The 24678-nt window shown below is 44.1% G+C and overlaps 1 protein-coding gene across 13 annotated transcripts in view; it reads right to left on the minus strand.

The window, feature by feature from the left end:
- The window catches only part of fcho2 (FCH and mu domain containing endocytic adaptor 2), a 55524-nt gene that overhangs the window by 26647 nt on the left and 4199 nt on the right, over nucleotides 1-24678 (minus strand). For all 13 annotated transcript variants that reach the window (XM_035390115.1, XM_035390113.1, XM_035390119.1 and 10 more), the window contains exons 2-12: nucleotides 17973-18064; nucleotides 12650-12724; nucleotides 11881-12022; nucleotides 10496-10648; nucleotides 10282-10386; nucleotides 8229-8327; nucleotides 5408-5504; nucleotides 1775-1819; nucleotides 1221-1290; nucleotides 890-914; nucleotides 449-505 (exon numbers count right to left, since the gene is read on the minus strand). In XM_035390115.1, coding sequence (XP_035246006.1) covers nucleotides 449-505; nucleotides 890-914; nucleotides 1221-1290; nucleotides 1775-1819; nucleotides 5408-5504; nucleotides 8229-8327; nucleotides 10282-10386; nucleotides 10496-10648; nucleotides 11881-12022; nucleotides 12650-12724; nucleotides 17973-18064 — 960 coding nt within the window. The remainder of the gene's footprint in view (nucleotides 1-448; nucleotides 506-889; nucleotides 915-1220; nucleotides 1291-1774; nucleotides 1820-5407; nucleotides 5505-8228; nucleotides 8328-10281; nucleotides 10387-10495; nucleotides 10649-11880; nucleotides 12023-12649; nucleotides 12725-17972; nucleotides 18065-24678) is intronic.

Here is a 24678-nt window from a genome sequence, read left to right on the forward strand (position 1 = left end):
GAAAAATAATTAAAATTCTGTGATTCCATTGGCTAGGTAATGAAATATATGCAGAGCTGGTTGTCAAAGAAGGCCCACCACTTAATACGATTCATCTGGTGTTACATCAACATGTAATAATCTTTAGGTGAATTCAAAACAGAAGGATGACTATCCATGTCCAATGTGACGTAGTAAAAAAGCACTTGGTGTGTATCATTAGCACGCAACGCGGAATGGCGCTGGTATGCACTGCCAAAGCCCTGCCCCCAGGTGTAAAACGTGAGCGATCTCACAAGCCAGGCTCGGCGCTAACCAAGCAGGCCAGAAGCATTTGAACCCATCTAACGGACGTCAAGTCTAACACGACACACTCATGCCCCACTTCAGAGCCGGAATTCCCCTGAAATAACAATGGCGAGTGTCACTCATGTGTGGAAATGGACTGTGCCCACAGCAGTTTACTTACCGCGTTCTGGAAATCTATTGTCCCATAATAGCCAGGGGGAGCTCCATTGGAGGTCTTCTGGAATAACATACATACGGCGCACAGACAAAGAGAGATTGTTTAAACAGACAGCAGTGACACAAAAAAAGCAGAAGAAGTGTTTCCTTTATGAGGAAAATGAATTTGGGACCGTGCACACAGCATAATAGTTCTTGATAAGGTTACGGACGTGACTGTATTGGCTTCTCTTAAAAACTCAGAGAATACGGAATAATATAAAAGAAAAAATCATAAATAAAAAGATGGGCCAACCATTTCAAATAGAGAATCCAGTTGCTTATTATTAAGCAGCCATAAAAATACTTTCCAGAAAGAAGAGAAACTTTTAAGCCACAGTCTTTTGGGTCATAGAAAGCTTTGAAGCTACTATTACAAAAATCACCAACATTGCAAAGTACTTACAACAGATTCAGCCTCTGTGGATTCCCTGAGAGCGGAGGAGAAAAAGAAGAAAAACTTCCTCAGACTCATCATATTCTGTATAATAATTTGTGAAATCCCCATGAGAAGAAAAACAGAACCAAAGCAGATTAACAGCTTTAATGAAGAAACAAGCGGGATTCCTCAAAATCGAAAGCATTGATCTACTACAAAAGGTTTATTTCATTTGAACACTGGAGAGAATTCTGAGGCACACTGGAATGATCTGCTATACAGCATGTGAATGTAGGCTACATATAAGCTATTAAAAATACTGGAAATAATTCCGCGACGAGAGGTTTAAAACACCTACGTTGAATCTGTGTCCTTGTCTTTTCTGCGCCCAGGAATGGCAAAAGCTTTTCTCTTCCGAGGTTTCGCTCCTAGTCAGCCAAGTCAAAAAAAATATAAGCAAATAACGATGAAACTATTGGTAATACCTTTGGTTGAAAAATGCTAAATAGTGTAGACTAAATGTTGCCAAGCGATCCAATTTTATACTAAATTAAAATTAAATATGTACTTCCCCACCTAAAATAAATAAAATACAGTAATGCTAGCACAATCCAATATTTTTGTTTATATTACTATAATCAATATTCCAGCCAAGAACACAAATATAAACAAAACTAAACACACAAACACAAAATGCAAGGAACAATGGGGGAAAAATAACAATGAAAGGACAGCAGGTTGATTTTAGTTAACTTTACAATATACTTCATCTAATGAGAAGGCATTCAACATGAAATGATCACGTTTGACCGTTTTATTATAACACAATCTGCAGGCGTTGTTTGTTTTATATTATTTTATAAACCGAGGGGTTTCAAGAGTGGCTACATGGGGCTACATGGGGCTACTAACCTTCAGTGGCAATGGCAGTGTTGCACTCTTCAAACTCAACGGGTCCTAAATAAGAAACAGAAAAAAGAAACGGTGTCAAACGGTCACGTGCTCGGTCAGATCGCTCAGAGGGGCCTGCATGGCACGCGGCGGGGAGAGCAGCGCGATGGCGGCGTGCGCACCGCGCGTCTGGTGACCATCGGCGAGATCCGTTACCCTCGTCGCAAACAAAGAGTAAACACCGGGCCTCAATCCACACCAGCCATGCAGAGCTCCTCCGTTTACAAACAGCCGGCATTTAAAAGCAAGCAAACGCAAATCCCCATCGTCTAAACAGTGCATTCTTCCAGGAATGTGTGAGGCATAAAGTCAGTCAGTGTGTCAGCGTTATTTAGGTTTTGGTGGACGAAAAAAAAAAAAAAAGAGAGAGAGAGAGAGAGAGAGAAAGAAATAGATCTAGATTGCACTGATGGATGACCGTGATCTCATCTGTAATAAAAACAGATGTATGAGTGTTTACGGTAAAACTCATTCATACATGCATAAACAAAAACACCCAGAGAAGAAAAACAAAGGCCACGCTTCATTTCCTGTTCATCAATTTTACATATTTTACCTCCCGGTGCTGCAGAGGGACGTCAGGTTTCCTACGTTTCTTAAAGCAACGGCTGCATTTTTTAAGGGTGGCGGGTTTTTAAAAAACGTGAACTGGATGCCAGGAAAAGGCTGGGGGCCACACTCATCATGAATATTAATTTGGCTCTGCAGACTCTCTAATGCATACTTTAACCAATAAATGCTAAAAAGACCCCATGAATAATGCAATGTTCATAAAGACGGAACTGAGAGACCGCCAGCTTTTACATAAGCAGAGCACCCATGCAAAATGCCTCGCCGTTTTGATATAAAAATTATTCTCAACTCTGACAGTTCAGTTAGAGAGATGACAGATATGAATCTGCATAGCAGAAAGAAGGGCAGTCAGTTAAAAGTTGATTCAGTGTCACATGCGTACAATTCCATTTTAATCATTTATGAGTAATATATAGCACAATCAATGTTTTACTTTGTAGAGTATAGATTGATGAAGTGATTCATTCATTTGTGTAAAAAAAATAGTCAGCAGTGTATATGGTAGCAATACAATAACCAGCATAACACAGTCTATGAAACAGCTCAAGAATGGCATCTCCTCAAAATCAACCTTTTTTATCAGTGGCTCAAACTCTTAATCTAAAATTCATATGAGATGGGGGTACTGGTTCTCCTCGGAAGTGAAATAATAGCTCTCTTCAAAGTGCTTTTCTTTGTATATATATGAGCAAAAGCTAATGCACCTATAGGAAATGGAAACGGTGTTTACTACCAGACCACACAGGAGCCTGGAGCAGTGTTTTACCACACTAAATTCCTTGACCTGAAAAAACAAACCTAATGATATTTAAGTCAAATAAATACGGTGGTGGTGGTTCAATATAGCCTCCCCTGAGAGCAGCCGTCGGAGGCAGAACTGACGCATTGTTCAGTGCGCCGTGCAGGCAGAGGAGTCACGAGAGGCAGGCATCAGCGAGCGAAGCGGATGAAGTGCACCGATAACGGATCTACTCCGCCGCGCGATATCGGGGCTCTCCGTGTGCTCCCGGCCAGCACGGTGACGTGACTCCCGAGCGCGCTCACGTCCAATCAAAACAAAACGCCACGCTCATCTAAAACTAGTCCCCCCCCCAACAGCCCCCGGCTCCGGACCACGGCAGGTAGCGGGGCCGTTCCTTTTAATGATGACGAGGCAGCGTAAGCAGGACTGGAGTTACTCTCCAAACCTGAGGCTTGGGCTTTTTATTCGGGGCATCCTGTAATCCCAAATAAGGAGAGCTGAGCACAGGCGGATCATTAAGGGCGATGCAGCGCAGTCTCCTTTAAAGGCTGCCCCAGAAGCTGCACACGCACAGTCCGCATCGCATGACTCAGCTCATCCGGAAAGAAACTGCACAGGGCTTTAAGACAAGAAAAACACAAGAACAAAAGATACACAGCCACACTGCCATTTGATTCCGTTTTACAAAGTTAGCACACACAAAACACAAACACACACACACAAAGACACACAAGGAGACACACGGACACAGACACACACCGACACGCTCAGACACATGCAGACACACACACATAAGTCTAAACAACAGACATGCCAAACTTACCTACAGTAAGTCAGGGAATCAGGGACCCATTAGGCATCGTTTAAACATTTTGTAAGCAGACTGCGGACTTGGTTTATATGAACGGAAGAGGCTTCGTTTTTCTTTTTTTTTTGTCGGAGGCCCGAACTCACGCATGAGAGAAGGATGGTTTTCGAAATTGCACACGCTTGACGAGGCGCTTGGAGAGGCAGAGGGTTTGCGTGCCTGGCTCAGTGCCAGTTGACAGCTCAGCTGGATATCAATGCACACTCTGACCCCCTTGCAGCGTGTCACTCCAGAATTGTTTCCGCGGTAGAAAGTTTATTCAACCTCTCTCTCAAAAGCACTGGACCGGCCATCGCTCTGCTATTTAATCACGGGGGGACAGGTTATTTTTCTGACAGGCCCCAAGCCGGAGCGCGATTTCTAATGAACGGCTTGATACGAGAGGAATTTCGACTGTTTTAGCCTCAATTAATTCTGCTGTCAAAACAAATGATCACTCCTGATGCTTATGTGCTGTGTCTGGACACAGAGGTCAGCCCGGGTGTATACACAAACACACTTAAGAAACCCCTTTGTTTGCAGTGTCTGATGTAATGCAACACAAGTGCTGGGAAAATGCTTAACGTGAACTATCGCAGCAGTCTATTTTATCTACTCAGTCCCTTGCTTTGTTAAGAACCCCCTTCTTGCAGCCTGAGAATGAGTAACTTGGAGATGAGTGTTTTTATGACACATTTATGGTGCATGGTGCACACTACCAGCTGAGTGGCTTCACTGTTATAGTACTTATAGGTCAAAGTGGTACACAAGTAAGGTCTAGTTAAAAGTCAAGATGTTTTTTTTTTTCCCAATTCTGATTCAAATGGGTACCAAAACTATTTAATACAAATAAGAATAAACTTTTTTTTTTTCCCTTAAGAGTGCTGCAAAAATGACTGGGGCGGTCATTTATTAAATAAAATAATAAATGACAACAGGACAACATTTCCTTTACTGATTAGCAGAAACGGCGCGTAAAAGAGAGAGCATTCGAAAGAGAGGGAAACGGACAGAGAGAGTAGGGGGGGAAAAAAGAGCGAGGTAATTAGAACCCAGAGAACCTATCAGAGTCAATAGATTTAATCTCCCGAAAAGGGAGGCAGTCTTGACATTCCAGTTAGCATGTGACAAGTAGTGCGGCTTTGCTTAACTCCTAGACCGAGCGGTCAAAACGGGCTTTTATGGGGTCATGGCTCGACAATTACTCTTGTGTAAACTACGCTATGCTACAGTAATCAAGGAAAACTTCTACGACTCTTCACTGTTTAGCTCGGGAAGACATTTTTTTTTTTCCTAAAGCCAGGAACGGGCTCTTTCAATGACGTTCAGATGTGATGTTTCTGGAAAGCTTCCCCTGGACTGCGTAGCTGAAGGTGACATGACGGAGCTCGTATCCCTCACCACAGATGTAGTAAGCAGTTAAGGCCCTTACCAGGTCTCTCTTTGCCAGTCCCCTTACTTTCAGCCAGCTTCAGAATCAAACTTTCCACTGTAGTGTTCTCCATGTTGTTTACAAACTCTTTGTGAACCTGAAAAAGACCGGGAAAAATTTGATATGAAAACAGCGTGTGAAGCTAAAATTCATCAGCGTTTTTTTTTTTCCTGTGTCATCAGTGAAATATTCTGTGACTGTCAGAGGATGGGACGTGATGTAACCTAAAGGGCTGGATGATTGACAGACAGCCTCCTCGGGGGCTACGTTCCGTGTCGAACGCTCAGAAACGATGACAGGCGCAGTATGTCATTTAAAAAGATCTCTTTCATACAGCGTGTCCACGAGGCCCCACAGCTCCCTGTGCCTTTTCCAGCTCCCCGCCTGTCACAGTCTGCGGCTTCCGGCACGTTTCTTTACAGCCATTTTACTTCATGTTATTTAGCCTCGGCCACGCAGCCCAGCAGGAGCTCCACACGTTCGCTCCTTGCGGGAGAGAAAGGACAGGAAGGAGGGAGGGGTCTGGACAGACCGATTCGATTCAGACGTTCGTGCTCGCGTTCGTGCCAGCCCACAGGAGCGCCCCCCCCCCGCCCACCGGCACGGCGGAGTGCATTAACCGGGCGGGCAAGCGCGGGCGCGGGGAGAGAAATGCTCACTTCAGCACACGCAACCTGTCAGGTGCTGCCGCGGCGACCGCGAGGAGGGAGAGGGGTGTGATGTCATCACCCGCGTGCCGCTACCACCGCCCTTCTTTTCACACAAGCACGGAAACAGTGCCTTTAAGTAAGCAACGCCCCCTCCCCGAATATATAAAACCGTTACACTACGTTGAACCATCACAATTTTTATTCACTTTGACACTCATGGAAGTCTTAACATATATCAATTAATGGAACAATAGATTAGACTATTCTTCCTTTTTGAGTTACCTTAGCTAAAGAGGAAATTATGTTAAATATGTGATTCATGTAAAGAAACTGCTTTTCTATAAGTCTTATCAAATATTGAAGTTTCACGCCCTGGTGTAGGCAGTACAGCACACACTTTGCCTTAGTCAGGAAGTAAAATGAGGCTGTCAGAAACTTCATTGATATCAAATTAGAGAGACACTAACACAGGAAGCTGGGCTCCAGGAATCCAAGACACAAATAAGTGTTGGTCTCCCAGCTATAGTCTGAATAAACCTACTTTGATTATCACCTTCTGACAGTAGTAAACTATCATTGGAACAAAGACATCGAAATAGACACAGCTAAAGACCATACAATAGATCACACAATTTACGTAGCGGTAAAATCATTTCACGCAGTTTCGCAGCCAAACAAAGGGAAGGCGACCTCACTTCCCACACGCTTCAGTTTACCACCCGGAGCGGCGCTCTAAAAGCACGCGCGACACGATAAGCCGCTCGGGCTGAGATGATACGGCGGACCGAGCAGATGTAAACTGCGAGGAAGACGCGCGGTGTGGGAGGGAGGCCGCGCCGGGGCGCTGCGGGAGCCGCGCGCGTGTCAGCGTTGGGGCTCCGCACACACGCGCAGGGCGGCGTCACGCACGCGGAGCGTGGCAGAAGACCCGCTCTCGGCACAGAACGGCGCTCGGAGCAGGCGGCGGTAATGGGGGCCGGGCGGCAGGCCGGGCCACTTAGGCGAGTTCGTCACGAGATCGCGAGCGCGCCGCGGCGGTTCCGTTTCCCAGCTGTTTGAAAGCGCGCCCGCCACCTCCGGGCTGCTTTTAATTAGCCGCAGCCGAAGCGGCGCTCCGCTGTTCCGTGTAGATGTGGCGCCCCCCCATGACCGCTAGCCAAATGGCAGCCCTTCACACGCAAGCAAGCAAAAAAGAAAATGCAGTGAAAAAGGCTTTCTTTCACTAGAACTGAAATGAAAATCAAACTCTCTCTCTCTCACTCACTCTCACACACACACAGACGCACACACACACACACACACACCTAAGTCAGAGAACTGGTAACACACATGAAGAACAGAGTCTATTTGTCTTGGTTTAGGGAGACCAATAACTCTAAAGGTTGCGCCTTTGATCCTGTGTCCTGTTTGTGTTTTGTCTGAGACGGAAGTCTGGTCCAGTTCCCTCAGGAACAGCAAGTACTCACAGGGCAGGTCAACAGTCAAAGATACATTCTTCTGTACAACTTTTACAGAAATGCACACATTTAACCACTTCAAGCACTGGCAGAACTATGGATATGGAACTATACTATACTAAATAAAGAAAGATTTTTGCCTGCTCAATACATTTATCACCTACTGAACCGTACATTTTATTCATTGGTATTCTTGTGTTTCAGTCGCATTGTTTTTAACCTATTTTGCCCTAAACCAGACTACTCCAGCCCTCCTGGGGACACATCTTATTCTTTCCATTTCTCTACCCATAAAATACACATTACCAACCCCTTTCTGCATTCTGAATATGCGCTTGATTACTGTTTTACTTGGTTTAAGTAAACACCTGAGTAGAATGTTTCCTGGTTCTCAGTTAAACAATTACAAGGATCACAGGCCACACTCACTGATCTGGCATACTGTCAAGGCACCACAGCACTAAACTAGAGTAAGGACTACAATATCCACAAAACTACACACCCTGCTCTCAAGGTGATTTCCTCTTCCTCAAAAATAAAATGCATCCTCATAGGTGGATGTGGATGTGCGCTTACGACGAAGATAATACAAACAGCATTTCATTAACTACACTGGAATATAACGCGCTGCGTGGAGACTGCCATTAGATCATACTGGAGATATTGCTCTGTTTTGGGTTTCTTTGCAAATGGAAGGCGATTTGGCGTACTCACCTCTCCTATTTGCATGTGTGTCTCCTCTATGGACTGGGAATATGATTGGATGATCTCCTTCATGTGGAGAATGTGTTTTTCTTCTATGTCCTGAAATTTCTACAAAACGACAATAAAAAGTGTCATTAACTGTACAGCGATAAAGGTGCACTGAACGTCAGCTGAAACACAAAACTCCGTTTTTTGTAGTTTGTTCCTCGGCGTGAGGCAAACAAACCCACTTTTAAACAGGTCCACATTTAGCACATGTTGCATTTGTTAGCGCAGCGAATAGCCCAGGAATAGATCATATGACCTTCAAACGCGAGCTAGGCTAGCGATGCGAAATTAGAGGCACAGAAGAGACGGTCCCTGTGAAAGCTGAAAGGCTCTTCATTTGATGGGGGGGGGGGGGCGGGCTTGGGCGCAGGGGAACGTCACGTTCAGCCACATCTCGTGTCCTCTCCCTGGGTGGTCCGTGTGCCGATGCCACCGGCATGCATCCCAACAGGAGATGTCAATTATTTGGGGTGGCCTGTGCATAAGCTATGCGGAGGCGGTATTATCTCTGGTTTTTGAAAACAGGGGTTATGGACGAAAACAACTTTAATGGTGATGTTTACTTCCAGCTGTTAGCATGTCTTTGCCGGACAATATTTTGGTAAACCAAGGGAATGGCTATAAATAAGCATAAACTTCATAATCATAGTGTGTTTGCAAATTGAAGGATGATTGTGTCCATATAAATATACACACATGGAAAAAGACACACACACACACACGCACTAACATATGAACACATTCAACATCTGCAAGTGTTGTTTAGAACTCCACGAACACAAAACTTCAGATGAACCATTGATTTCTGATTTCAGGAAATACACTTGTGATTTTGTTTTCTCTGGGGAAAAGATGCTTTGTCAAACTTAGAAACAGTGCGTCTATCTGTTTTTTTCCTGCAGTAGACGGGGATATTGAGGCCAACGGCTGTTGATCTCATTTTAATTCTCTAGCTTATCCAATCAGTTGCATATGCTTCTAATCAGATTTTCACGGACGGATTCCATTAAAGGGGGAAAATAAGATGGAGATGATTCAGACGCAGCGTGGAATGTTTTAAAAATGACACACTGAGCTGGGCTTGGAATACACGATCATCCTCCAAACACATCCAGCGAGAGACATAACACTTCCTTTACCATAGCAACTGTTGTGGGACTTTTTATAGCCGTCGCAGGAAACGTGTGCTTCGCGAAGTTTGAGGCTAAATCACAAACCGAAAACAGCTGAAACGTGTAAGCAGTGACCCGCGTTCTCCGTTGCGGTTTGAAGCCCTAAAACCAGGCGTCAGGCCATTAAGACCGAACACTCACAAAAACACAGAAATATTCTGTGACTTGGGAAGAGAACCTGTGTGGTAGCAGGAGTACCCAAATTGGCGGCCATCTTTAAAAGGGTTTACTACTCTTCATTACCTGCCTGCTTGATGGGTATTATGTACTTCTTATCCCCCCCAGTGTGGTAGTAAAGGAGAACTGCCTTCACTCTGCAGCCAGAAGGGCCGCTGTTCTGGGAAGGAAGCTCATCTTCTTTCTACTTTCCCTGCCGCAGAATCGCTAGATGGGTTTTTAATGAGGCAGACATTGTGCTCCTCCGCAATTATGTAACCCAGCCTGTTTACTACGGGACCGTCCTGCTCACCGCGGCAACGTGAGGGTGCTCCACGGGGTTTTGGGCAGCACCACAAATCCAGAGAGATGGCTTCCATCAGTGCTGGGACCCCCACTGTAAACAGCAGGCCTAGGCCTCTCCGCATTTCGGCAAAGACGTAAGCATCGTGTGTTTATGATTTTACGATACTCCGTGCGCCTGGGTGCAAACCGCCCTCACAGAAATGTTGATTTACCATCGCTCGCGTGGAGCAGGCGGCCAAAAGGCCCGGCTCAGACAGCCTCCTGCTCCCCAGCTGAATCATGGGAATGATGAACACCCGCAGCTCGCTCGTGTTGGGACGGAGACAAAACACCGGGCGGGGAAACCGCGGCCAGCGCCAGACGACAAGAACCAGGATTACCTGCGCGGTTTCGGCCATCTTCTGCTCAAACTCAGACTTCGCCGAGGCGTATTTGTCCACGTATGACTTATAGGACTCCGTGGCCTTCTTGGCCTTCACCCCGGCCTGTGCAGAAAAAAAGAGAGGCAAGAAAACAGAGAGGGTGACGTGAAGGCTAACGCCAACGCGGACGCTGCCTTTGCCAAGCGTTTGGCGATTAGGAGGCGGGCCCCACCTTCTCCACGTCCCTGGGCGCCGCCCCCTCCTTCCGCAGCCGCTCCTGCTCCACGGTCTTGGCGTTGTAGTTCTCCTTGGACTTCTGCAGGGCCTGAGAGATGGTCTGGATGTTCTGCACCGCCTCCAGGGTGGTCGCCACTTCCTCCTTCGTCTGTCAGAGGATGGGGGAGGGGGGGGGGGGGTTGGATGATACAGACATGTCAGCACAAACTGTGAAGGGGGGGGGGGCTACCTGCCACCACCGCTTATGAACATGGAAGAAAAAGCCATGGGATATGACCGGCGGAAAACACAAGCGGCCACACCATCAATAATTCACTCTGTTTGTTTCACTCTTTATCAGTTCCATTTCTCCTCCGTCTCCCTCTGTGGCCGTAACTGTGCTTTATTTAATGCTACTGAGTCCACGGGATTCCACATTCATTTACAGAAACGCTTCCACGCTTAAAATAAAATGTGTATGTCGGTGTAAATAAGCCATGTTTTCGCTCAGGATTCCAATGCTATAATTCCCATAATGGACCACAAAAGCACAGCCAGGCAGTAGTAAATTAAATTCTTGGAGTAGTGTCTATTACGCATTCAGCTGACACCCACGTTAACGTGGAATTTGAAGGCTTTTAATTTGAGCCGTCCGTCCGTCTTCATTCTAACAGAGAAAATCAGCACACGGCACTTCGCCCTCGCAGAACGAGAAAAGGAATTCCTACGGAGGAACTCCATTGTGCAGGGAACCGTGGAAACGGCGAAGGACCGAGCCACGCCGACGGAAATCGCTTCCAGGCCTGCCTGCCGCGCTCCCCCCTCAGGTTTGCGAAAGCCGCCGTCTGAAAGCGCCCGCACGGCGGTTACCGTCTGAGGAGGGCTAGCGTGAGACGGAGGCTCGGCCGGCAGGGCCGCCGCGTTTCTCACGCCCACGCGCCCGCCGCGGGCTCACAGCGTTTATGTCTGTGGGCATGCGGTCAGTGGTATGCAGCGCGTGAGCGTACGTTAGCGCTTCACACAGCATTCATCGCCCTGCTAAAAGCTCTCAGCGCGTACGCTTTCCTTTTCAGAAAAAAGATAAAAGCGAAGGCTGAATTCCTGTATTACTTCTTTTTATACAAAAGAGAAGTTTGCTTTCTTTCCTTTGTTTCCCCAACTTGAGAGAGTTATGTGGATCATCGTGTGACTTTAACGTAAGAGTGCAGCTCATTCAGAGTTCATGTTTGACTAGAGACAACAGAACCGGTTGCCTCATACATTTATATGAAATGACGCAAGCTGGGGACATCCATAAAATGCAACTCCCCACAATGCAGCACCCCACTACGCTGACACGGCTGCACGGCAATCTGTCATCCGACATTTGGCCAACGAAAGCAATCGGAACGAGACTCAGACCTTTTTGTGCGCCTTCGCTTGGTCGTCCGCGTACTTCTGAACTTCTTTTATTAATTCCTGAAGTTTCCGAACTAACTCTAAATGGCAGCTGGCGAGCTTCTCGGTCGAGGTCTTGAACACGTCCCAGACCGGTGCGAAGGTCCTGCAAGGAGGAAAAACACGATGACCAAAGAAAGGGGGATGGAGCGTGACTTATGACACCCCGCCCAACTGAAAACATTCAGCAGCACTTATGGGTGGCCCGGTACCCACCTGAATGGATCCAAAATTAAGAAAAATGACATTGTAAAACATATCCAACTAATGCATGGATAAATGTAAGGTGTAAAAAAAGCATTTGCACATTTACTGACACTGAGGTGATGGATAAGCATGCAATACTGCACAATGGACAGGCATGGTAATTTGGTGAAGGAGAATTGTAAACACAGTAAGAAACCCCATCACCGATCGACTTCTCAGCAGCACGGTGACTGTCAGTCCTGACATTATACAGGGTTCCAGGAACACTTCCCTAATTTTTGCCAGTTTTGAATGCCTGGTCACGTAAGACGGGAACCGCCTTGTTGAATGAAGCCCTCTCTCCCCGGCTTAGGCTACAGCCAATTATGTGTCACCCCGCAGCACTCCTGTCCAATCACAATTAGAAATTCTGTCCAGACAGGGAGGTCAGCGGTGTATTCGAGTTTAACTAAAATAAATGCCTGACAGTCAGGCACGCACACACACATGATGTATTACTTTATGGAACGGAACCCTTGAAACTTACCCTAGCTGGGAGAAATTGCTAGCTGATTTGGCCAGTTTGGTCATTGATCTTGCATATGCTTCCTCAATGGTAGCCCTGTTGGAGGAGAAACACAATCAGCGCACGACAGCAGCACTTCACTTTTAATTCTATAACAACACTTCATGCAAGAAAGGCCTGCAAAAAGAAACTATAAAAAATGTACATAACAAATACAATTCTTCAAATATTTAAGCTACGGCACGAAGTGCACGGTTTAATAGGCTGGGCGCTTGCAGATACATTTCGATTCAAGTTGGAAAACGATCTGTGTTAAAATGAGCTCACTCTGCTTCACCAACTCCCCATTTATGCTGAATGGAACTGACAGAACTCACAAGACTTAAAACATTGTTTTGCTCAGACTGTGAATAATTTATGTCAAATACATTTCAAGTTCCGCTGCAGTCTTTTGATCACGGAAGGAGAGCGAGATGGTAACAGAGATTTCTCCATGACGAAAAATTTATTTCACGCGAGACATTTATTCAACAGAAGGAACAAAAAACAGCAGACATATAAAGCTACATGTATAGTTATACAGTAATACCAGTTAATAGTCACTTACTAAGAAAGCAATTCTACAATTGTAATATATACTATTGATATTGGTAGGGGGAAAAACAAAAACAAATGCACTTTCTATCCTTGTGTATGTGCTGAGAAAACAAGTCTACTGATTTAAATTCTTCCAGCCTTCTCAAGAAGCCTCAATACCCTCCCCAACACAGTAACTGGACAGTAGTTCTAGTTGCATTTCAGATCTACAGGGGGAAAACAACCTTTTAAAAGTAAATCTTCCCAAAATATTTGGCACGAGTAACAATTATGATTATTCAATTTATGAGGAGTGTCTGCGGTAAATTATGCCAAGTGAATGTAATGCAGAAACCATGGACAGACACGTATAATAACCATCCTCCTGAAAACGCAGATGGTTCTGGTAAAGACAGACACAGCAGCCATTACTTTAATTCACAAATCTCTGGCAGAGAGAAAATGAAAGGCCCTCATGAAGTCAGAGAGCCATTTAAGTATCACAGGGAAGTGGCCAAATTAAACAAAAATAATTGTCGCGCGCGGCATTTGCTTGCGGATTAGGCCCAATGAAGGCAATTGAGTCTAATGTAATAACTACGTAAGCTCTGCACAGCATAGGCCACAGAAGTCACAGTGCAATGTTTCTGCTTCTCGTTCCATCCTGACGCGTTCCTATGTCTCCGGTTTAATTTCTCAGCTCCAGGCCTCCCCTTGCGCCGCGGTGGTATACCGTGCCGAGAGCGAGCACTCCAGCCGGGGCTACAATTACCGAGAGTTTTTTTTGACCGCTCGCCACGAGGCGTCATACGCGCTCTGTCCATGGCATCGCAGAAATAACAATCCATAGAAGCCTTTCCAATAACAGGGGACCGGCTCCCGCACACGTTCCGATGAGAACACTGTGTAAAAGGCACATATCGCTGTGGCTACGCAAAGAATATGCGCACCAGGTGTGTAAATATTAGAGGAGCCAACTGTATGCTCTTCATAAATTCGTGCATGCGGTCATGTTCAGTAAATTTAAATGCGTAATTTCATTTTCCCTATGTTCTCCTTTGAATGTATTTGTTCATCTGTTATTGTTGTCGATGCCGTTATATTATGAAAGACTGTTTAAATTTGGCAGTGGGGTAGGGTCCACACACATGCATGTTGTGCTGTGTCCCAGTTTTATATATTTTTTTTTACTTGCATATGAATTGACTTCATTTCCTTGTCAGATACCCTCTAGATCCAAACTGTAAGCATTGTATTACGCATTATTTACATTATGCCTTTTTTCTTTCACCAGGGGGCGCTAAACCGCAGTGAACACATTAGAATGCTGCAGGGGCCACAATCCCAGGCAGCAACATTCTTCCAATATTTCTGTCATGTATCAGCCACATTAGCATCTTGCTGCTATATTACACCAATGCTACAATGTGAAATCTGCGATGACCATCGAAGTTTCACTTTTTTTGGAACATAAACCATCATCATGACATTACCTTACATCTTAAAGGCATTTAGCAGATGCTCTTATCCAGAGCGACTTACACTGTATCCAATTATACCATCACCAAACAAACTCACAAATGAAATTAATTAGACCCATGCTTCCTTTCTGTTGAGTACCATTGAACAAGGAGGTGATAAATTCTAGAGCTGCCAAACAAAAGCACCACCTGTATGCGAAACCAGAGTGCAGCTAAGAACAATAAACAGTGCCTGATAGTCAAGCTTAACATCTCATATGGCAGGTGTGCAAGAATACTCCTCCCTCTGAGGCATTTGTGCACTGCAAAAAGGCCATCTTAACAAGTGCTTTAGTCTTGTGATGAGATAAAATCTTTATAAATACATTTTTATTTCTCTCAAGTAGTAAAGCTTGTTTTACATTACATTGTTTGACAAGTAAAATTGTTTTTACCCTATTGGCAAATCTTGAAATGAGAAAAACTGTCTAACCTCAATGCCAATTGCTTTGTCTTATTTAGCAAAAAAAGTCATAGAAATAAGACATTAAGTCTAAATATAAGACTTAAAAAAAAAAAAAAACTTATGATTGACTCATTTTGAGTTTTTTTTTTTCAGTGTGGCATTTTATTGACGAGCAGTTTGCATGCATGACCGCAGGCGGTGGTGCAGGCTGCCCTCACAGCCCACTGTGAACACTGAGTTCCTGTAAAGGGAGGAGCCCTGAGCTGAACAGCTGACCTGAGGAAGGGAGCAAATTATGCATGACAACAGGGTCAACGGTGAGAAAGGTAGCTTAAGGGTTCCACAACTACTTTTACATTGTTAAAAATTTTTTATATATATATGAGAAAGAATGACAAAAATGTCAACTTTTTATGGCCTTTTTTTTCCTTGAACAATAATGGGAGCACAGCTACATTGCTACGCAATTCTGCTGGGCAATTCTATAGGAGATCAAAAGCATTGCTAAATACTTTCTTTGAACACGCTATTTCTCAAAGGAAAGGCATTGTTTGCTAAGGCTGACTGTAGAATTAATCTACATATTAAACAATTCAGATCTGGCCTCCTTTTGAGACAGTTCAACATCTGCTCATGACTTCATCAATCACTGTATTCATAATACTAGTTCCTTTTATAAGCTTGGAAAACGTAAATGCCAAAAAAGAACTGCTTATGTCAACATTTAAATATGTGCTGCTTTAATACTGCAATGTCAAATTTAAAACAAACTTCCCTGTGAAATTTTCAGCTTCCAGGACCATTTTTTCTCAGAAGTCTGATAGGATATACTGCAGCTCCACTTTGTGGCAGAAAATATAAGTACAAGTGAAAAGTCCCTGTCCTGGAAACACACAGGAAAAGCCAAAAAATGCCCGGCAGCGACCGCTCGGCAGTCACATTTTGCTTATGAAGCATCTCATGCAAGCAGAAGAGGAAATGATTAAGATAAAAGACATAACTTTCTCACTCGCGACTACAAAGAGGCAGGAAACGGTCACAATCGAGTCCGGAATCAATGGGCCCACCACCCGCTGGGGGTACGTGCAACTACTGTTAAAGAGCCCCAGTGCCCGTTTAGAATGAGCTGCTGATACCACGGGCTACTCAGATACGGGCCCAGTGAACCACAATCCGGGGGGGGGGGGGCAATACTGGCACTCTCAGGACTGGGAGAGGCTGAATAGTCTCTATCCAGACCGTGACTGAAATAAGAGTTGAGAAAGGAGGTCAAGTGCCCCTCAGACTGTGGTCCTCAATGACCAGGACCGAACTGCCATCTACCACATAACACACGAGCTGAATCTCCATCAGCCATTCATTCTGTGCCCATTAACAGGCACCAGGTAAGGGAGGGGCGATGCTAGCAGACACATACTGATGCCACTTGTCTGACAGAATCTCAGGTTGCAGTGGTGACAGGGTAAGCGCCACACACACAAGCACGAATAACAGAACAACCAAGCAGTAGATAATAGTAAGTTTCTTGCAGGAATATTCGCATTTCTGTAAAAGGTCAAGTGCCATGCAGATTCCAGGGCATTTGATAGAGCGCAAGCGTTTAGCCAGGTTCAAAACTGCAAACATAATATGTTAAAGGCATAGTATGCAGGATTTTTACCTATAAAATATTATAAAATAACCATGCTAAGGCATATGTATGATGCAGCAATCTCTGCCTTTACGCACGTGCGCCAAATTCGTGCACCTGTACCTGTTATTATAAAATGTGTTTGGGACATTTCTGGGTGTGGCGCTGTTTTCTGTGTGGGGAGGGGTGGGTGTGGCTGCAGAGCTAGCTAGCGAAGTAGTCCAGATACAGCAAAGCAAAAGGACTAGCTCGTTCAAGAACTAGAGTTAACCCTGAAATTGCTTTTCTTCTGCGCCGTCTGCAGACATAAGCAAAGGAGATTATAAACAACTTAGGAGTTGGCTTGTTTTCTGTTGGACCTGTAAGTAATGTTACTGGCAGTGTGAAGCTGGTGACAATAAGGATTTCAGCAAGGATCTGAAATTTCAAAATTTAAAGTTCCAATGATACAAACACCATTACGTTCAACATAATGGAATTAATTAAGCTATAATCGAGTCTGCCTTCTCATTGTTGCTCGCGGTTGCTCATTTCACAGTACTAATGTTACCTCTAGCTATCCAGCCAGCAATGTTAGGGTTGAAGATGGAGGAGGAAACTTCTTTGATTGTAAACACAGGCTAAGAAATTATGCATAGTTTGCCTTTGGTACTTTGTAGTTAATTTAGACATGTAAGCTAACAGGAAATACACCTGGGAAGCTAAAAACAAGCACGTAGTTGGTTTGTCTGGAACACATTAGCTATATAATGGTTAGGCTGGTGACGTCACAGCCTGTTCAATAATTGAAGTTTCCAACTATTTTCATTTGTTTTCCAGAAAAATGTACCCTTCACTTAAATGTCACTCATTTGTGTTGGGAGGAGGGACAAGTGATTAATTCGGAATACAGTAAATACAAGCAATTTAATTATAATTTCCAAAAAATCCACATTCCCAATCGGACAAAGCTAAAATGAATGATAGGACTTCAATGAGCAAATGGGCATCATTCAAGAGAGCCTAATAATTGCTTCAAATTTAGCTCTAAATTAACACTGTATGCCAGAGAATGTCTAAGGGGCATCAACAGCACTGTTTGTCTTGGTTACCATGGCTGTACTGCCATTTCTGCACTGACATCGACTTTAAAAGTAGAAATACTACATTTTAAGGTGAGAGGTGTAGAGAAACATGCAAATGAACGTAGAAAAACACAAATGATTGCCTTACCTTTCTCTGATAAATTCAGAGAGTTCCTTTGTTGATATTTGGCCATGCTTCATGTTATGGTAGAGTACATCAAATCCATTGTTTTTTTCACCCTGGATTGGAAGACAGGAAGAAGGGAAGACAAACCTTTCATTTCAGGTGGAAGGCTTTTGGACAGTTCCTACCATTTCCCAAATAACCACCGCCCAGGCCAACATCTCTCGTTGTCACTCTAAATTACCATGCTGGCTCTCTCCGCAATTAACATTCGCATGGTCTGAATGGCTGTGAGCTGCATTTTCAGAAGCCTCTGATCCACCATCTTCATTCTGGCCATGTTGTCAGATACCTGTCTTAGATGCTGTCTGAACCACCGGTGTGGAAGAAAATGGAATGATTCTGGGGCGAAAGGGTAACCAACTGAATGAGATCTCAAGTTCCAAAGTGTTTAAAAATGCATATTCACTTAATAATTCATTTGTGATGGACGAAACAAAGCCTATGCCATTTCCTTGCTTGAGAAAAAAAGAAGCAAACACAGGTTATAGTTTTAACAAGGCTAACATATATATAAAAATGGATGAGTTGCTTTTCATAATATTCAAAAAGCCACCGGATAGCTACCAAATTCGCATATGCTAATGTGTCACCCTAGAAGCACTACTTCACCTTAACTATTAAACAAGTGCAGAGGATATACCATAGACACGTTTCAAATATCACCCATCACTAGGAACTATACTACATTTTTTAAATGTCACTTGATGGCTATGGACTGGAATGATAAATCATTTGAAAGCTTGCCTGACCTCAATTGATCCCTCTCAAAACGGCTTTGTCTTTAAACAAGCAGACACCAGCCATACAGTAGGTTAGCTCAGTTTGGAGGAAGCCCTTTGCCTAGTCAGCCAAGAGAGAAGTGAGCTTTTTTCTCTTCTGGTTCAAAACAGGAAATGGCCTAAATAAATGGCCTATTGTCTAGCAGTAACCGATATTTACACATATCTGGAGGTCTCAGAACAAACTCACAAATACAATAGTGAAAACAGGCCAGTTGGAGGCTGTTTGCTGTCCATCCAGAGTGAATTTGAATTTGGATGATAAAGGAATGTTTTACTTGCTTCTTCTTCTAAAATAAACCATATTTAGGCAATACTGTAACCCACCAATTCTATGCTAACCTAGCAGCCCAGATAGCCTGTATTTGCAGCAAAGTCACAGCAAAGACGCTGAAAGCAGCAGTAAGATCTCAGTCTCTGAAAATATACTGTGGGGTCAGTGTACAAAATGCACTTCCTGTTTGCGATGCATATTATTTTTTAAATGTTTGTCTGTGGTCTGTGGTTGACTTCAGCTGTGTACACATACAGTACATTCAATCATCCATTTTTTTTCCACATGAGAAACATGAGAAGAATAAACAGAAAAAAAATTCTAAAGGAAAGTCGTGTTCTGCATATTTGGCAGAATGCATAACAGAATGAAAAGAACAGGAAACAGTTTTGTGATGACGAAGCTTGTTAAATCCCGGCCTTAAAAAAGGATGCACGAGCTTGCAGTACTGAAAGGTGAAATACAGCCGAAATGCGAAGGCATAACACTCACTGCCTTACTGCAAACTTCATTAGGCATACAAACGAAAAAGACCGAGCTCATAACAGTCAGTATAAAAACCACGGTAACACCCAAACCCAAGGCATTCATTACTTTCACACCCAACGCAATTAGCTAGCTCTGAGCTTCTTTCCCAGGGATGGGTGCCATCTTACCGAGAAAAAGGGAAAGATTAGGACAGTTAGTTAGAATTACAGAGGCCGATGGCTTCGCTTCCCATCAATCGGTGCTTTTGTGTGACGGCGGCGCTCACAATGCGTGATTCAGGAGACGCCGCCCCAGCTGTTGAGGCCTGAATGGGGACCCGCACAGCGAGCGCTCCTGTGTGCGCCCCCCTAAATAAATGCACCCCTGTTTTACGCCCCCCCCCCCCCCAGGCATCAGCATTCAGAGCGCAGAGAACCCAGGCCCGAAGCGCAGCGGAGGAGGCCGGCATTCCCACACAGCGCAGGATACGAGGTGAAACAAGGTGAGGACACAGGCTGCCAAACAATAACCTGGAGGCACGGGCAGCGCGGTGCGTCATCTTCACGTCCGACTGCGCCGCGGCGGCTAACTGGTCCCCTGCGCCGAGCGCAGCTGCCGGCTCCAGAGGAATGATGCAATAGCAGACACAGATCCGTCCCGTTTTTTAACGTCGTCATGTACGAAACAGGGCCCGGTTCTGTTCTGGGCATATCGATGGCGCATAAACCGTTCGGATTTCAATGAACGCATTGTCATCCGTGGCCGCGTGACAATTACAGCACAGTTTGCAGCTGAAGCAAAATAAACACTAATTGTATTTAGGAAAACGATCATTCGGGAAAGGAGACGCTGAAATAACAAGTCCTCCCTGGTCGGAAAAAAAAGCAGGCTCCGCTGTCCTCACGCGCTTGACCTCAGCGCGGCTCCAAGGCCGAGCCGGCGAGGTCCCCCTGCTTTTCGCACGCGCTCAGTTCAGCCACCACCAGCTGGACATCCCCAACTGCATTCTGAATGCTCTTTACAAGGTCAGACAGAATAACACACGATTCTCATATTAAAGTAGAAGACAGAAATGAAGTAACTATGAGTTAAGATTTGTGGGCAGTCACAGTGCACTTATTTTACAAATGAAATGACACATCTAGACAATATCAAATAGAGACACTTCTGTATTATTCCATGCCGGTATATTAGAGACCAGGTTGCACTTCACGCTGTGGGCACGGGTGGCCCAGGTGTAAAAATACACACAAAGCCCCATGTGCAGCCTACCCACACTTCACACGTCCTACACCGCTGGCATTTTCTGACCCACTGCCTAAAACAGACTTTATAAGAGCGTAGGCTACCATGCCAGGGCATTCAGGGCGCCACCGTTTCCCGTGGAAACTGCCCTTCGTTTCAGAACCGCCAAGTGCCCTGTGCTGCTGGGATTCATACGGGTCTGCAGACTGGGACGTCGCAATCAGCAGCTGCCAAAGGCAATCTCTTAACAGATGTGCGACATCTGCCACGGCACGCAGTCCAGATGCGTTCACCCGAGCAAGCGATACTGCACCTGCCTCCCCAACTTTTCACACAGGACTTCAAACAAAGTCACACGCCAAAATGCCATGCTGTCAACGAATCAGAACACAGGGTGTTGTCTTTTCAATAACAGAATGCTATTGTAAGCACTAAGGGTCACATATTAGGCATACCTATAGTTGATCTCATTATCACAGAATGCTAACATAAGCCTACAAATTATTTAAAGCATGATAATAATGCTGTACGTAGCTGGCCAACACAGTCAAAGGAAAAGGGAAATCACACAGCAGAATTAAATGAAGTCCTGATTAAATCTAGCTTTTACACCCAATTGTTTCAGATACGGTCTTAAGCAGAAACAGGCTAAAAAACATTTTTTTTGTTTTGTGGGAAATAAAATCAAGCCATGTGCATCAGGTGTTGTACATCAGATAACACATAAAGGTGAACACAAGGCAAGCTTTGGCACGCAGGTCAACTTGAACATGCAGGTCTGTCTGAAACGGAATTTAAATGCCACTGCAATGCCATGAATCACTCGATTAAATGATCGATTAAATGGCAAATAAATTCAATGTTGAATCAAATAAAGTGCTATCAATCGCTATTGATTAAACTGCTAGGAAATAATTAAATGTTGAGGCGTTCAAATACAAAGATAAAATGTTATGAAAATAATTCTATTTTATCACTGAGGGATTATTTAATTTGATGGTGTTTTAACACTTCAATACTTGATTTAGGATAATTGTATTTAATTTGATGAAGCACTTCATTTGATTGCATTCTATTTGATTCACCATTTAATTTAATTGCAATTCAGAAATAATAATTTGTTACTTCCACCCCTCACACACTTGGCAGCCATTGCCTGGCTGCGATTTCTGGTCCAACCGCATTCCATTGGAAGCCAGCTATCAATGATTCTCTGCCGATACGATCACAGGCGACGGCTGTTTGAGCTGAGAAAATGAGGATCGACGAGCATCTGAAGGATGTCCGAGGCGGCAGTTCGGCCAGTTTTGCAGAGGAAGAGCCTCTTACAGACCTTTCTCTAAATAAATCTCATTGAAAAACTTGCAATAATTATTTTTTATTTATTTAAAGTCAATTTTTTGTCCATAGAAGAGTGAACTAACATCTGTGGAAAATGCGATACTTGTTTAGTCCAGTACAGCTAAAAAATGACATGCGCACTCCATAAATATGCAGACCGGGTAGAGAGAGGGCCTGCCATCCTGCCTACCATGATGAAACAGAAAAAAATGAAATAAAACCGGTTTTCCCATCAGCGTGAGAATTACGTGTGTCTGGCAACCTTGAAAGGAAGGTAACCCTAGCGAATTAGGCTAATTGCCATTCATATGAACCTTATTTGGTATTTGTTGTGAATGCATAATATCCCATATCCTCTGAGATCATTATTCAACTTTGCAGGGTTAGTATCAGATGTTCACAGGACACAGCTATCCTGTTTACTTTCAACTCGGAAGTTTATAGTGGAAGTACTTCCTCATTTATTACCTGCGTCTAGACTCTTATGTCTGGAGCTGCCCCATTTGGTGGATGGCACGCGTAAAATTAAAGGTCTTGTTTTGCGGACTTGACTTCTAAGAAATCAGTGCGTTAGCTTTGCATGCATGCTCAAATGAGCCTCTAGTTCTAGCTGCCTGCTCTCTAACTGGTTCAGACTCAGTGTGTAAAATCAGCTCCTCAGAGTTTTTAATCTGAACTGCAATCATAAACCTGGCAGATTATCTGGGCCTTCAATCTCATAGGCTGTAGTCAGCTATATGTGTAGAGGCTCTTGAACGCTACCTTTACACTGGGCAGACCCACTTAACGCAGCATGGTGCATTGACACTACTGAACGTTTTCAGACTGAAAAGGGAAAAAATACTAAATTGAAGTAATCTGCATGGAATTACAGTACTATTTTTCAAATGTGGCCACATGATGCTGAAATTATACAGGAAAATATTAAAATAAATGAATTCACAAAAATCACTTCAGAAATGTGCGCTACCATTAGGATGGACAGTTACTGCACTAGGAGCAATGACAACAATGCAACACAAAAATATAGATATATTTTTTAATCACCATAAAATGCAACCTAGTCCTCACAACTGATATCCATTGTCTCCCAACAGCAAAATTATGTGGAATACAGCACTGTGTAATATACAGAAAGACTGGCTTATTTAAACTAAAAGAGCAACTAATTTCAACGACAAAGCCTTTATCCCTTACATTTTTATTTCACTGGTCAGTTGTGTCATCATTAAAGTAAACAGGGACTTTAACCTGTCGAGAGAGGAATGGAAAAATTGCTTCCGTGAAAACAAGCTTCTGCTCACTTTCCATTTCCTGCTATCCAATGGTAACAAAAAGCAAGAACAAAAATCCTTTTAAACAACTTATTAGTCCATAATAATGTAAAAAAAATAATTAAAAAATGTAATTTAACGGTTGGGGACAGCAGGACTCTCAGTGTTGGTAATAGCTCTATCTTTCTTGCCGGAAGCAGATCTTTCAGATAGCAGTTACATTACATTACATTACAGGCATTTAGCAGACGCTCTTATCCAGAGCGACTTACACAACTTTTTTTACATAGCACTTTACATTGTATCCATTTATACAGCTGGATATATACTGAAGCAATGCAGGTTAAGTACCTTGCTCAAGGGTACAACGGCAGTGTCCTTACCCGGGAATCGAACCTACGACCTTTCGGTTACAAGCGCAGTTCCTTACCCACTGTGCCAAACTACCGCCGTTGTTACAGTAGCACGCTGCTACCCATGGGGAATGTTCCCCTTCATGTTAGCTATGCGTTCTTGGAACATAGATAGTCATGGCTATTTTTATACACACATATAGACACAGATACCAACTTACACTGAAAGTCCAACAACGGCAAGGATACTCAGTTAAATATTGTGACCCAGGCTCTCTTTATATTAATTACTCCTATCAGGACTTGGGCGCAAGTAGTGTAAATATTTAAGATTCACTTGAGTGACTCTGTCAAAGTTGCCATGTTAACACTGACAACAATACAACAACAGAATAACATCTGCTGGAGACCTGTGACTGTGACCCGCTCTAACCTCTGAACTGCTTGCATCAACCTGGAATTCATTCTCCTTTTATTGTGCACAGTATATAATGCATTGACATTACTTTTGAACTTTCTCCACCTTTTGAATGCCCACAAACGCACTGTGAAATCCTGCGCATGTCTCTCTGCGTTTCAGCAAAGGAGGTGCAGTCGCTGCTCCAGAGGACTGCTGGAACAGGATCAGCCAGCCCAGTCCCTACTGAGTGATGACTAACCCATTATCCAGTTTTTACTGCGCTTATAGTGCAGATCAAAATGTCATACACTGTATGCGCTTATCTTTTAAACTTCCTCTGTGAAATGAGCGTGCACACATGCATGCACACACCCGCATGTGTACACACCCATTTCACAGAGGACGAACAAATGTACACACACACACACGCACGCACACACACACACACAAACACGCATACACACGCCTACCCGCTGACCTGCCCGCCCGCAAGCACGCAGGCACACACACACACAAACACACACTCTCAAATA

The sequence above is a fragment of the Anguilla anguilla genome, chromosome 14 (assembly GCF_013347855.1).
Source record: "Anguilla anguilla isolate fAngAng1 chromosome 14, fAngAng1.pri, whole genome shotgun sequence".
Lineage (NCBI taxonomy): Eukaryota > Metazoa > Chordata > Actinopteri > Anguilliformes > Anguillidae > Anguilla > Anguilla anguilla.